At 35.3% G+C, this 15,967-nt stretch overlaps 1 protein-coding gene across 2 annotated transcripts in view; it reads left to right on the top strand.

Moving 5' to 3' along the window:
- The window catches only part of CACNA2D1 (calcium voltage-gated channel auxiliary subunit alpha2delta 1), a 393,756-nt gene that overhangs the window by 294,399 nt on the left and 83,390 nt on the right, over positions 1-15,967 (top strand). For both annotated transcript variants that reach the window (XM_061989208.1, XM_061989201.1), the window contains one exon: positions 12,400-12,558. In XM_061989208.1, the coding sequence (XP_061845192.1) occupies positions 12,400-12,558 (159 nt within the window). The remainder of the gene's footprint in view (positions 1-12,399; positions 12,559-15,967) is intronic.

The raw sequence follows: 15,967 nt of genomic DNA, 5'->3' as shown, positions 1-15,967 counted from the left end.
TCAAGAAAAGAGGGAAGACTAATAACTGCAGAGCAATGCATCTCCATGGAAGCGTTCCTTAATGCAAAATCATTAGCATTCCTTAATGGAAGGTCATTATGTACCTTCCCTATTCAGGGCCCAAGTGAATTATTGTATGCATTTTCACAAAGGTACATTTAGTAAACCCTAGCAGCTGGGTTAAACAAAGCTCAAAGAAGTTGTGATCAAAATCTACTATTCAATTTATGCATTTCTATTAATTGCAGGTAGAGCTAATCTTTGTATATATGGAACTATGTGCATGGGAGATATGTCTGGAGGACATGTTTAGCAAATGTAATGAAGATGAGTGTTCTTTAAATAACACTGGAGAAAATTTGGGAGCTCTGGAAACAGAGCAATTGTAAAACAGTTAGAAATAATTTTTTTAATGAGAGTAGGAAGAGATGCAAGAAATGTAGTAGTGTAAACAAAATCATTAAACATTTGTGTGCTGCAGAATGATAGTTTCCTTTTGCTTCCCCTCCAAACAGAAAGTTCAGAAAGGAGTCAATGATGCTATGTTAAAGAATTTCATGTGGAGCTGGAGTTTAGAAAAAGAAAGATTAGGGTAGGGAGGGCATTATATTAGTTGAATTTGTTTTTTAAATGAGATAAATTTACTTCATAGAGATTTTGATCCTCAACAAAGCAAATGACACTGTTTGCATCAAGAAAAAGTGAAGGACAGCTAGGAGTCTTTGTCTGACATGATGGACTAGAAATGGTTGTTCAGCTTCAGTGACATGGCTAGAGACAACTTTCCATGTACATAGTATATGTATTGATGGTTCACTATCTCTCCTGAGAGGCAAATGATGAGTATTTGAACTCAGATTTTGACTGTATGTCTCCTTTGTTCTGTCTGAATACTGTTACATAAACATGGATCACATCACTAATTTAACACAAAGAGAATTGTCTCAATTTTGCAGATAAGAATTGTAGGTGCCTTCTCTGAGGACCAAAGGTGGGTTATGGTTGATTGCTTGGTTCTTGAAAGCATCTTCTCACAGTCCCGAGTGAGTTATCTCAGAAGCTGGATTCCAGATGTCCTCCCAAATTCACAGAATTTGACATTTTTTGTATCTGTTCTGGAGTTCATAAGTAAATAGTCTGAGAACTGATTTGATCACAGCTGAGAAGTGCTGTTGCTGGGGGAAACTCTTGCATTCATAGACTCTCAAAACTGTCAGATAAAAGCACTAGTCAGTAGTTGAAGCCAAATAACACCACTAGAAGACAAGAGACCCAAACTATCTTGACAAATGATGACCAGGAAGTGCTTTTGACCCAAACTATCTTGACAAATGATGACCAGGAAGTGCTTTTCTGTCTCCACTGGCTGCATGGAGAGCTTGGATGAGGCTCTCAATTAAGATCGCTGAAATTAGGTGAGGTGAATCATACTACCTCGGCTTAGCTGAGATTACCAGGGAGTCGGTGAGAATAAAAACAACAGGCACTTTGGGAGGTTTTGCACCTTTTTCTTTTTTCTTCTTGTGTCTTACTGTTTGCTTTAACATACGAGCTAACTGTTTACGGTTGTGTGAACTATAATTTCAGTTTGCTGTGGAAGGAAAATGTTCAAAAGCTATGTAACAGGAAAAACAAATGGGAAGTGTTGGAAAAGAACAGGGAAAATCTTAAAACAAGGTCTGTTTCATTTTAGATCTGTCACAAAGTGTTAATTCTAGGGAACGGAATACTTGAGTGCATAAAGAGTCAAAGAGAATGAAAATTAGAAGCTGAAATTCTACATTAGGATGTCAGGACCAGGGATGTTGCTAGAAACTGTACATTTATTAGCGTACAGTGTAAATAACAATTCCAGATGACTAGAAAAGTCACCTCTATCCCACTTCAAGGGATTGCTGCTCTCATAGCTATCAAATGTCAGGAAGTCAGACTTCTAACAGCACATGGCATGGACTTCTGTGATTTACCGAATAAATCCTATCTCTCTAGTATATTAGTAGTATTTAAAAAGAGTAGTTTAGTAGTATATAAAATGAGATGTCAGCTGTAACTCGTGGTTAATAAATTTGTTGTCCATTTCTAGTTTCTTAATTTTTAGTGAAACACACACCTTATTAAAGAGACCCATGCTTCATCAGACATGCCATTGATCCTGGAAGCTTTTATGGTACACCAGATGCTTGCCCAAACATGCATTTCTGAGCCAGCTTTCCAACTAGGAGACAATAATTAGGGGGCATTGTGACAGTATAATGAAAAATAAGCTTTGGGATAGAGTGGAGGCCCCTTGTTCTATGGTCTCTTTTTTCAATATATTTTCTGTAAAAGACATCTATTTAGTTGGTAAAAAATTAGACACACATGTGGCAAGATGTTAGTTTGATGTGAATCTAAAAGATCTATCAACTTAGGCAAAACCTGAATGAAATACTCATCAACTTCTTAAATCTCACACTTTCAAGACTCACACGTGTCCCTCCTGTCTCACTCCCCTGCTTCAATGGCAGCTGTAGCAGTGCTGTAGCAGCCTGCTCACTGCTCCCCGACCGCAGGCACTCTGCTCTGCCCTGCAAGGTTGATGGGCACATTTAGGTCAAGCAGTGGAAATATGCAGTTGACACTAGTCTCCTGCCATCTCCCAGTTACATGGCCTGATGCTGAAATGTACATCTATCTTATAACTTTGTGCACCGACTAAAAAGTCATCTTGCTTTTGATGCCCTGACATATCCAGTGAATTTATAGATAATGGTTTAATACTAAATGTTTATCTCTGGTGACCGGTGGTAAGACATGAGGAAAGGACATGAAGTTTTGTCAGGGGAAGTTCAGTTTGAAAAATGAGTAGATTCTTCAGTGAGAGGAGGTCACTGCAACAGGCTCCCCAAGGAAGTGGTCACGTCACCAAGCCCATTAGACTTCAAGGACTGTCTGGATGATGCTCTTAGTCATATTATTTAGTTTTAGGTGATCCTACAAGGAGCAGGGAGTTGGACTTGATGATCTTTGTAGGTTCTTTCTAACTTACCATCTTCCATGACTCTACGATTCATCTTTCTTGCCAAGGGCATTTCATGTTCTAAACAGCTTGAATCTGACCGAAGATTTCTCCAGTCAAGTGATAATTTAAAAAAATCTACAAAATAATTTTCTAGCAAGTCTCTTCTTGTTACAGCTTGCTCCTGGAGTGTATCAAGGTAGCAGTGCCATACAGAGCAGCATGCAACACTGCAGTAGTGCAGTCACTCATATTAGCCAGCTTTATCTAGGAGATGCTGAAGTTTATAGCACTGAAATTTTCAATACCACCCAGGAACACATGATTTTAAGTAAATAATACATGCTAACTTAGCCACAAGATCATGAAATGACTGAAGTGATCTGGTCTTGCTAAGCTAATTCACCATTCAGCGTATGCTGATATTCTTCTCTGTAACTCTTGAGATTTGCAGCGCAGCATCATACATTACCATCTGAACATTAATCCTTTTGTTCTCAGCGGAAGCTTTGCATTGATTTCTGTGCAGATATTGGTTAGAAAGGTTAAAAAAGCCAACTGAGAAAAAATTTAGACCAGTATTTTGTCCTTTTCCAAATGTATATTACTCTACAATATATTTTTCAGCAGATATTTTGTGATCTAATAGCTTTATTGTTTTTCTGTGATGAAACCTCAATGAGAAGAAATGTGATATATTTTAGATTTCAGGAAATGCCTGAAATGCTTGTTTTTTTTCATCTTATACTTGGGACACAATTTAAGAAAGGCAGATGAGCACCTTCTGAGTACTAGAATAAGGTTTTAATATTTTCTTTACAGCATATATTTAAGGTTGTACTGTACAACTGAGACTTATCTCTATGCAAGTCATAGGGTAGGATAAAGCAGTTATTTTTAAGCAGGAAGGAATGTTGAACTTTTACACCACTTATTAATTTTTTTGACATGTCAAACCACAAACTTTTATTGCTTGAACTGTCTCAAATTTTCTGTGTATTGAAATCTACATGGGAATAAAACTTGGCAAATTGCTTTCTTACTATTCTCTAAGTATGTTCTGATAAATATTTATAATGTCTTGTTACTGCTGAAATATAGATTCTAACTGGCCTTATTCAAGATTCAGTTATTCTTAGGATTAACCCTAAAATCCTATTACCAAGCCTAAAGCAGCAGGAAAAAGAGGAAAAGAATACAGCAAAGCTGGATTTAGCTACAAGACGAAAGCCTGATGAAATCAGATCTATTTCACTATTGCTCATTTAATACGTATAGATACAACTGGGTCACCAAGCTGATTTAGCCATGAGGTAGAAGTAGCATAGCAACAAACCTCAGCAGATTGAAAGTCAGCAGAGGTAGTATCTGATTAGGTCTTCAGCAAGTTGACTGTATTTTTCTCAATTTCCAGTATTCCCAGAGTGGTGTTTCTGATTTATTCAGCTATCATCATCTCGGTATTTTAGGTGTACCAGTTTTGTCTCTATAATGAGTTTAGATATAGGAGTTACTGCTTTGTTCAAGTTCATGATTTTTTATAAAAGATAAATATTTATGAGTGTTTTAAAACATACAGTTTACTTATGGTTTAAGGTAGAATCTCATTTAATGTCAGAAGCTTTGGAAGGGTAGTTTTTTAGGTGTGTTTTTAGTGTTTAGTTTCGAGTATTTTTTTTAAGTGTATTTTTTTTAGAAGTGTAACTTCAGGAAATTCTGATTAAACATTCTATGTTGAAAGAGTAGATGTCAGTAAGCTAACTGGGATGAGTGAAGAATAGTGAGGCTGCAGATAAAGAGGTTGGTAAATCTGAGTGTTTTCATAAATCTGATGTTAAACAATTTTCAATAAAAATGTTCCTACTTTCACAGATTTTGGAGATGCAGAAGGACATTTAGATAGGAGGAGACTGGTTAACGGCTTTTCCATTATGAATATTGCAAACATGATTTGCAAAGCTATTGGATATTTAGATGCTCATTTTGATTATATGGATCCTTTCTATGGGAAAAAAAAGAAACCCAGATTTTCATTCTTCTGGAACTGGGACCTCTTGTGTTCAACACATGGAAATTTTTCTTTAAAGAGATAGCTTGGATTTTAATAGTCTCACATCTTCACACATTTGAAACACGAGTAACTTATTCTTTTAAGTTGAAATGAGAAATTTATGCCAGCTACAGAAAGCACCAATGGCTTGTACCAGAAGTTTAAAATTTCCCATTTCAAGGAAACAGTTATCAGACCAGTTCAACTTTTTTTAATTTAGTGCCACCTAGTGACTAAAACTTGAAAAAGTTTTAAAAAGTTTTGTTCATTGATTTTGATTTCTTTGGTGTTGCATTTTCCAATAATGAGATGTTTTAGAAAAGATTTTGTGATTTTCAATAGAGTGACAGATCACTGACACAAGCTGCCCAAGGAGGGTGTGGAGTCTCCTCTGGAGGTTTTCAAAACCCACCTGGACACGTAACTGTGTGACCTGATCTAGGTGGACCTGCTTTAGCAGTGGGGGTTGGACTAGATGATCTCTAAAAGTCCCTTCCAACCCCTACTATTCTGTGATCCTGTAAAATTGTGATGTGGAGCTAACACTGCTTTCCTCAATTTCTTTTCTTGAGGATTTCCATAAACTTATTGCTATCCCTTTTGATAATTGTGGCTTTCCTCAGTGGATTAGCGCTTTGTCCAGATAGCAGCTGATAAATGTTGACTGAAGCTTGTACTCTTGATTATGTCGTAGAACAGTTAAGCATAGATGTGTACATAAACATATTTTTAAATCAATATATATACACACATTTGTATGAAGACATCAGATGAACCAGAAAAAAAAATGTTGACTGTCAGAAACTGTAATCAGCACCATCTGATCAACATAAATTAATGCCCTGAGATATTATTTTCAAATTCTTTATAATCTTTCCTCTTATGTTACTGTTTTTACTGCCTGTTTGTTTTGTCAGTATTACACATAATGTGCCTTCCAAGACAGTGCAATGAAGGGGATGCTTTGGATTTCTTTTTATAAAAGAAGCAGAATCGACTCAAATGTTTTATTTGCATTTAAATAACCTCCTACACTTACGAAAAGAGTGATTGACATTGGATTTTGGATTTATATCCTTTCTACCTCTCAGGAGATGGAGATATATTTAGATTTATAGAGAGGGATAGATGAATATACGGAGGAGAATTTGAAACATTCATCAATTTACATGGCCTGTGAAATCGAAGATTTTTTCTTCTACAGTGTTGGAGTCTTCAGAATGAATCACATTAGCTGTGTGTGCATTTTAAGAAGTGTAAGTGATAAGCTGGTTTTGAGAATTCATGCTTTTAAAATTTGTTCCCTATTTGACCTTCTGGTTTAAATGACATATCACAAAATAGCTAATATCAATTTAAAGGGCAAATTTGAGGACTTCAAATTGGTTCCACAAAGGAAAAGGAAAAAGCCTGTTTTGGTGCTCTAGTAGTGAGGCATTGAGATTACAACTTCTGGCCCTATCTTTGCTTTGGATTTACATGTTTCCTTCCCTGTTGCTTTTCTCACCAATAAATGAGAACAGTTCTGAGCTATTTCCCAAGGAATCGAAGGCACTCATTAATGTTGGAAAAAAATCAGTGATGCTAAAGTGTGGATGTCACTGGGAGTCATAAGCTATGTGTTACTTGCTAAAGCTGGTCAACTGGTGAGGTTGGCTGGTATCTGGAAAAGCAGATAGACAAACCAATTTGTATCTGTTCAGCAGGTAATACGTTGAACTGAATGCAATTTTAGAAAAACAAAAACCCACCATGTTTTTATTCTCATCAATTTTGTTCATTGTTTTGTTTTTGTTTTTTTCCAGACTACTTGGTAGCTTTGATCTTTTTACTTTACAGCCTCAAATGTTTTTTAGTCACTGTAAGTCCCACTTCTGAATACTGATCCTTTTGCAGCCTTTTTCCATGAGGGTTCCCTACCCCTCACCCTCTACTGTTCTTTTGTCTTATACTGTTCTCTTAATGAAAACACCTGTCCACAGGGCCTTTTGTTTTTTTTTTTTTTTTGTCTGCTGGCATATCCACAGAGTGGTTAGGATGTGAACAGATACAGGAAATAAAAGAACATATCTGTTTCACTTCCCTTGAATCCCGGTGTTGGGGTAGCAGTTTTAAGAATTGTAAAAAATGATTTCCAGGCTGAGACTCCAGGAAAAGAGGAGGCTTTTAGTGCAACAGTAACTATTCTGGAATCAGAAGAGGATTTCAGAATGACAAGCCCTTTTTTTCTCTGTTCAGTTTAACTCTGGGATACTGTGGCTTGCAGAGGTCCATATGTCTGGAGGAGCTCAATGGAACATAGTTCAATGGAACTTGTCAAGGGCCAGGAAAGGTCTCCAGCATTTAGATATTTCACTGCATGATTTTCCAGTGATTTTGCAACCTGATCCTTCTCTGAATAGGAGGATAAAAGGGAAAGTCTTTGTAGAACTGTCAGATTAGTATTTCTGTTTCTGACTTTTTCCATAATGACAAGGTTGAAACAGCATTAAACTCAAACTCCTTTTTTCAGAGTTTCATGTTAATTTGAATTGATTAACTTATCTTTCAAGTTATTGAGTTGCCCTGTATATGGCCAAAGATTATACTGGTGGTTTGAGATGAACTATAGGAAGTTCTCTAAACACTCTTAGTGCCTCAATAATAAGCTTGAGTATTCCTACCCAAGTCTGTGAATAGGAGATCTTCCTTTCCTCAGACCTGAGGATCATTTTGGGAGATTACAAAGTCAGACTGCAAAAGGAAATAAATTGGGTAGTGAGAAATAACCTAGTGAAAAATGCATCTAAATCCCCGTGTAGTTGAGGGAAAAAAAAAAAAAAAAAAAAGTAACTACTAACACTTCAGGATACTTTAAGAAAAAAAACCTATGTTTATACTGTTTTCCATGATTTTCACATAGAATCATAGAATGGTAGGGGTTGGAAGGGACTTTTAGAGATCATTTAGTCCAGCCTCCATTTACATTTTGAAGTGTATTGGTGCAAGATCCTCTTATTTTTGCTTAGATAAGGAATTAGCTTTTTACATAGTTGAAAAAAGGAGGAAAAACGAAGCTTTCACTGGTGGTGACTTACTATATAGGATGGCTTTAGATTTTAACAATTGAATCGTTTGCCTTCAAATGTCACCTGTAAGTGACTCACTTAGCTCATGGCATCATACACAAATTCCGTTTATTTTCTTTTTACGATAATAGCATTTTTGTATCATATGTGTTTACTGCAATAATTAGGGGAAATTGACAGTCTGATAAATGCAGAAATGACATGTTCATATAGATACTTTTATTCCATAAGGTATGAATTGTAATTAATTTCAGATCTTTGATTTTGTATGAATCTGGACTTTCTGGAGTGTCAGCTGTTTTTTTTAAATCTTGCATGGTTTTTTTCTTCTTCCAGTTAAATACTAAGTGATTTAGTATATTGTTAACTGATTTTCAAGAAATCATCCAAACTTAAATAAGCATGATGATACTTAGGAGACAAGTAATATGATCAGTAATGGTTAAAGGCTTGTTGCAGTAGTTTTGGGTTTTTTGTTTTTTTTGGTTTTTTTTTAATATCTGTATAATACCACTACTGTTATTACATTTCATATGAGTGTAATTGAAAGCTGGCTATGTTAAATTATTAATGATCCAAGTATTTTTCACATGGTCAATTGGTTAAATAGTGAAACTATCGTAGCATCGTGAAAAAACAGTTTTAACTGTGATTTGAAGGCTTTTACACTTGAAATCCTCCATTTACTTCAGTATTTTATTGGAGTTCAAATTAATTAAATGTAGCTATGAAATTTGATCCCCTCTTTGACATTTTTATCAGTCATATTTCAGCCTTCAGACTTGCCTTGACCTCCTAGCAAACAGGTAAATACTCATTTTAGAGGATTGTTGTTCCATCTATTGATTCCCCTATCTAATCAAAACCTCTTCTCATCTGCTTTGGTGACTGGCATTAACATTAATGTTGACTGATGTACTTGGAAACAGCTGGCTCATATATTTTCTTAATTAAATTACAGCATTTGCAGACTAGTTGATGTAACTCTCCATTCTACAAATATGTTATTTCTCTCCTTCATTTTACATCAACATTTGGTAATTTATAGATGCAAATGTTTTGACCTTGACCCTTTGTTCAATTTACATAATATGTAAGTATAGCACAGTACAGTTTATTTGAAAAATACTTAAGCACTTTGAGCCAGTATGCCTGTCAATTTTTAAAATGTCGCTTTTGTTTCCATAATTACCGATCCTTATGCTTGACCTTCACAGAAATAATTTTTCTAATATATTTGCAGGACTGCTAGCAAGCAATTTAGATTTGAGATTTAATGTTACTGGCATTTCAGGGAGAAATTTTCACTTGTCACTGACTTTTCACTTGAACATCTAAACTGCTATTTGCTGTAGCCCAACACAAGGCACCAATGAGCAAGAGATTGAACTTATGGTTAGTTTTATATTAGCTCATTAAATAATTTGCATATAATGTCATTGATGAAGCAGAGTAGTGTTTTCACTCTAGTTTTTCAGATGCAATTGACTTTTGCAGAGCAGAACTGCCTACTAGACAGCATTTTTCATCTACTTTTCATGTATAAGACCTGTACTTTGATCCCATGTCACAATTAGAACTAATTTTCAGACCTTCTCTCTTTAAAGTTACTTTACATCAGTAATTTTCCCATCATGGCTACAAAATTAGGTCAAGGTAGGCTGAAGTAATTCCACAGCAGAATGCTGTTTTCACACCCACATAGTTAATATACCAAATAATCATTGAGTGATTTATTCTTTACTTCTGTAAGAAACTTCCATAGACACCTTTGCATCTGCTGGTGTTTGGCATCAAAATGTATTTATTACAGTTGTATGATCATCACATGGGTTTGCCTAAGCAGCAAATAAAAATTATCACATGATATTGAGGGGAAATGGAAAAATGAATGACCATAATTTGTTTCATCTGGGAAAGAACTTTAAGAAAACATAATGGCTTTAAAATCACACATTTGAAATGTTAGGGTTTAGTTGGAAGCCTTACATTTTAATCACAGCAGAGGGTTAATCCTATCAAAATCTTATTTTCTGAGAAATATGGCATATATTAAAGGAATATTCAAGCTGAGAATTTGGTTATATGTAATCCAATTCCATGTGTTCATATGTTTTAAATGATAAGTTGCATTGTGACACTGGGAGAACTGGAAAATATTTTGAATCACAGAATCTTTGTTTTCTCATCCCGTTTTCATATTTTTGTTACTGTAAATAATTTAGATACACAATACTGCATTTACAGTTGTGATATGAAAATTAAAGCCTTGATAAATAGAATATTACAAAAATAAATAAACAACCTTTGTTATATTATTATACACAACTGACTTTCCTGTAGAATACTTGGTAAAATATAACATTTCATTTTTCAAAGTTAAAGCACTTCTTCATGCTTTTGCATGTTTCTGGAAACGATTGACCCCTTGTGACACATTGGGAACTGCATATTGATAGAAAGAGGAGCAGAAAACATCACAGGAAGTCCGTTGAGAATAACTTGCCCCCATAGATTTTAATCACATGGGGACCAGAGCTATAAAATTGGGACAGAATAATAACTGTACATACTAATTAGAAAGATATATGAAGATTTTTATATGAGTATTCTCATAGTGTATTCTGCCTAGCAAGAATTAATACAATTTTTTTTAGCTAGTACAGTCTTCAGGAAGACAGTAACTATGCCATAGAAACATCATTATCTCATCAAAACACAATATTAACTCATGAGGAATGAGCAAAAAACTAGTCTCCTAGATAAATAAATACAATAGGAAGGTGACAAAAGTATTGTATTAATTGTAAACTACTTAATGCTCAAAATCAAAATAGTGAGTTCTCTTATTTAGGTTCTGCGTACATGCAGGAGTGGCTTGTGGTGCAGTAAAGGTATTAAAAGATGTGTCAGATAAGTTCATGCTGTAGTCTCTAGTTCACGAGGAACTTTGACACATCCTTTTTACAAGAATCAGAAATTACATGTGCAACCAAAGTAAGAATCCAACATACCAAATGCTCACTTAGAGCTAAAACTCCACAGTTGCAGCTTTGTGGCTCTTTTGAAGAAGGAGCTTGGACAAATTGGGCTAAGCCTTCTGCTGAAGGTGACGCCTTTCTCCGTCAGTCATCTCTGACATAAGCTGTACTACGTTTGCTGTTGTACATTCAGTCCTACTAATTCAATAGCAGAAATCTTATCGATGAAATGGATGTTTGATAAAAATTACCGTGGTCTTAACAGCAAGGAGCGTGTCTCAGTACACCTCCTATTCCAGGACATACAAAAGTCTGTGTACTTCCTAAGCATCCTACTAACTTGAAGTATTATTCATTTTTTAAAATGATTTGATATTATCAGTCCCTTCATCCTTCCAAGTTCTGCTTGTTTTATGTGTCCTACAATTACAGTGCAAGTTAATGTTTGCTGCTGAGAGCAATTCTCTCTCTCTTTCTGCTTGGTACTTAGTGATTTGCTTTAGACATATAAGCAGTCTGAGCAGTTATTGAAATCTGTGACCTTATTTACCTCATCTTCTATATGACACTATTGAACTAGTTAGCAGTATTGAGACTTAAAACAACAAAGCCTGATTTTGAAGTTATTTTAGAAGCTTTGCACCAAGTTGACAGCACAAAATTACCTCTACGTTAATTTTCACTGAAGACCTTTAATAGGGAAGAGGCTTAATAATCTGTTTTCAGATTAAATTAAAATTAGGAGGTCTGGATTTTAGTGCCTTTACTGAAATGGAGTTTTACAGTATTTGGGACATTTTATTTTCCAGTGAGACAAAATTGCTCACAGAAGATAGATAGATTAAAAATTAGCCAAGACGGTACTTTTAGTAGTATTAGTCAAGACTATCTTACATAAAAATCACTGTGTTATGGTTAAAAGGAGATTTTAATTCCAATTCAGAGTAAAACATAGATTATGAGTGGTATTATGCACTTTCATTCAAGACCACAATTAGAATCATACCTGCTGCAGCATTTTTTAAGAGAAGCCTTATCTTTGACTTTAGGTAGATAAATGTAGAGGTAGCTAAAAGTGAGATGTATTTCTGCGTTTCTATCTCTGTACCAGGAGATATATAATAATTTTATTGCCGAATTTTGAAATCTCCAGACAACACTGGATATGCTCAATGTAGTGGAAATTAATATCCATGTGTGGAATAGTTTATCTCATGGATCCGGAAAACATTATTTTTTATTACTACAGTACCTAGGAAAGAGAATTAACTGTCCTTAACTTTCTTTCTGTTTATTTTACAGTTTAACAATAATGCTCAGAACGTCAGTTGCTTTAATCATCTTGTCCAAGCTAATGTGAGGAACAAGAAGAAGCTGAAAGAAGCTGTCTATAAAATCTCTGCTAAAGGAATAACAGATTACAAAAAAGGCTTTAGCTATGCCTTTGAACAGCTGCTAAATGTAAGTACGAAAAGCCTCTCTGCAGTAAAGTGGGGTACTTGAATGTTAGATGGCCACTGCACACTCCTCTGTTATGTAATTAAGTGATAAAAGTGCGGAAATGTATTTAGCAAGCAAATTTATCCCAACAGTATGTATTTTATCTTTGCAGATCCCACTGCAGGTTGCTAAGATTTTGGAATAAATTTGGTTCTCAATGTGCTGTATTGTTTCTGCTTCTTTCATTCATTCAGATAGCTTTACCTTTAATGTGTGAATCTCAATTGTCACAGCTGTGGTAGTTATTACAGGTAACATTAAAATGGGAGGCTCTATGTTACAGCATTCTCATTTCATTTTTTACCTAACAATGTTTAGTTAACCTACAATTTCATACTTTGTACAAATCCTAAATAGTTGACTATGACTTGAGCAGGACAGAGGAAAGCAAATAACGTAGTCAATAGCGGAATATTAGACTCCCGAGAGTAATACCTTTCTGATGTATTTCAAAAAATAATTTCTTCAAAAAATAAATGCATTGTTTCCATGTTTTAGTTGCATTGTACTTTCTGATTTTCACAGAAGCACTAGCTCTCTGAGCAATAATGTTTCCCATTTACCACAAATGTTAGTGCTTTATTAGTATTTTTTTAATAGTTTATGTGGTTGTATTTAAACAAGATTCTACTTTTCACCTTCATATAGACTGCCTATTGGATCTTTGTATTGAAACTTAGTGTAAATAAAGCTATACCAATTTACATCAGTTAAGGATCTGGTTTGACAGATTGAAAGTGTGTTCTTTTTATTAAGGATTTTTTTTTTTAGTGTAGCAGTGGTATCTCTCAGTGTACAAATCTTTTTTTTTTTTTTCTCTTAATCTGCCAGATTCTAGACTTCAGGGCTCTTCCTTACCATGTCATATGCAGCTTAGGGCTAAAAGTGCTTGAAAAACTTCTGACTTTGTTAAATTTTCACTAAGGAAAAGAAAAATTTGTTTTCAAGGGTATTTTCTCAGTAGATCAACGTGTAGATGAGCTGAAGGCTTCGATGAGGAAATGATTGAGTGCCCTCTGCTGATATTTGTATAAAACTGCAAGCATATTTTAAAAGCTCCTGGTCTTTTTCAGACTGAAAGGCATTTCCCCTTTTTCTTCATCCATCTCATGCAGAGGAGACTAGGAAGACACAAGAAATTTTACCAAGCACAGCTTGTTCCTCGCAGAGTTTATATTCAATTAACTTTATGTATTACAGTTTTTGCAGGACCAGATAGGTACGTTGTGAAGAGGCAGCGTTAAACAGATTAGAAGATCTGGAGAATCTTCAAAATAAGACTAAAAAATTGCTTAAAAAAATAATTACACTTTGTCTCATATTGGGACGACCTCTCTTGTAACTGGAGGCAGAGATGGGATTAGCCCCACGAAATCTCTGCAAGCCTGTGAATTATGACTGGGCATTGTACATGTGTATATCAAGGGAAATGAAAAAATTACAATAGCTTATAAAAATACAGTTATCCTCTCCAGATACTGACAAATCCATCTGGCAGGAAGAGTGAAGGGCTGGAGTTAGCTCTGGAGTATGGTGACAAGACAATATAATAGAATGATATAATACAGGCTTAAATAAATAATAAAACCCCATGCTTAGGGATAGTTTCCAGTTGTATATTTGTGAAATCAAACAGTCCAATTGTATTCAGGTCCATGGAAATTGAATATTTGTAATTTTTTTTAAATTTTCATAATAATTTTATGGGTACAGTTTCTGGATGATAGCTATTTAAAACAATTTTCCTAAGAAACAAAGTAATATTTCCCTTGTGCCATGAAAAACTTACTCTGTGATGTCTTGCTAAATGGAAATAGATGCCTCTTGTTTTTTTCAATTTATTAATTCAAGTGATTATCTATAGACTGGATTCAATCATTTCTATGCAGTAGTTTTCCATTATTTATTGCTATATTATCTTGATATTAATAATCCTTTAGCTTCAGTAATTCAGGAGAATTCTCTCCCACACACCATAATAACTATGATTTGTCAAAAAAAAAAAATCTTGAAATTATCTCTTGATTGAAATAGTTAATTTTTGGGTTGGTTTTCCTTTCCATCCTCAATGTCATGAAAATGATGACAAAAAATGCATTCCTAAGTGTCAGGTCACTAGTTATAATGATGACATGCCACTTAGTAAGTTAATTTTAGGGATGTGAAACTTATGTAAAACAAAACCAAAAATTTTAGGTACAGTATTAAATAGATCATGTCTTACTTGTTTGAAAGAATAATTTAAAAAGAGCTTTATCGAGTAAAAGAGAGAGGGAGTCCTGGTTGATAATAAACTAACCATGAGCCAGCAACGTGCCCTCATGACCAAGAAGGCCAATGGCATCCTGGGATGCATCAAGAAGAGTGTGACCAGCAGGTCAAGGGAGGTTCTGCTACCCCTCTACTCTGCCCTGGTAAGGCCTCATCTGGAGTCCTGTGTCCAGTTCTGGGTTCCTCAGCTCAAGAGGGACAGAGAACTAAAGAGAGAGTCCAGCACAGGGCCACCAAGATGATCAGGGGACTGGAACATCTTCCTTATGAGGAAAGTCTGCGGGAACTGGGGCTGTTTAGTATAGAAAAGAGGAGACTGAGGGGGGATCTTATTAATACTTACAAATATCTAAATGATGGATGTCAGGAGGTTTGGGTATCCCTTTTTTCAATGATATCTGACAACAGGAAAAGAGTTAATGGGATGAAGCTGGAAAATAAAAGGTTCCATTTAAACATAAGAAAAAAACTATTTTACTGTGAAGGTGAGGGAGCAGTGGCACAGATGATCCAGGAAGGATGTGGAGTCTCCCTCCTTGGAGGTCTTCAGGACCCTCCTGGACACGTTCCTGTGTGACCTGACCTAGGTGAACCTGCTTCTGCAGAGGGGTTGGACTAGATGATCTCTAAAGATCCTTTCCAACCCTACCATTCTATGATCTATGATTCTAAAAATGAATATGTATACTTATTTCCAACTTGTTGTCTTCTGCGATTTAAGCAAAGAAGCAAATTTTTGTCCTGGGGAAGCTGCTTTATAGACTGCACATGCTTCTTCAGCTGTGGGCTGTGATAGAAGGACAGAAATATCCATTGGACTGCTGAGGCAAACTGATCAGAGTATTTCTGAAATTACTGCACTACCTTTGAAAAATCCCTTAAATTCATTCCCTGAGCAATATCTCTTCATCTTTATGCAAATGAGGAAAAAAAAAAGATGTGTGTTAAAGGCAATTTTGCCTTCTTCTTGATCCCTTATAAGAAGTTGGTATATTAAATTCATTCATCAGGATGCAAAGTGGTGGGAAAAACATCATATGATAGGAGCTTATTCATGTTCAGATTTCCAATATTATTCAGAGGCTGAAACCTTGGAAAT

Source organism: Colius striatus, chromosome 1 (assembly GCF_028858725.1).
Source record: "Colius striatus isolate bColStr4 chromosome 1, bColStr4.1.hap1, whole genome shotgun sequence".
Lineage (NCBI taxonomy): Eukaryota > Metazoa > Chordata > Aves > Coliiformes > Coliidae > Colius > Colius striatus.
Note: the sequence above shows the minus strand (reverse complement) of the source record. Positions and strands in the feature narration are given on the sequence as shown.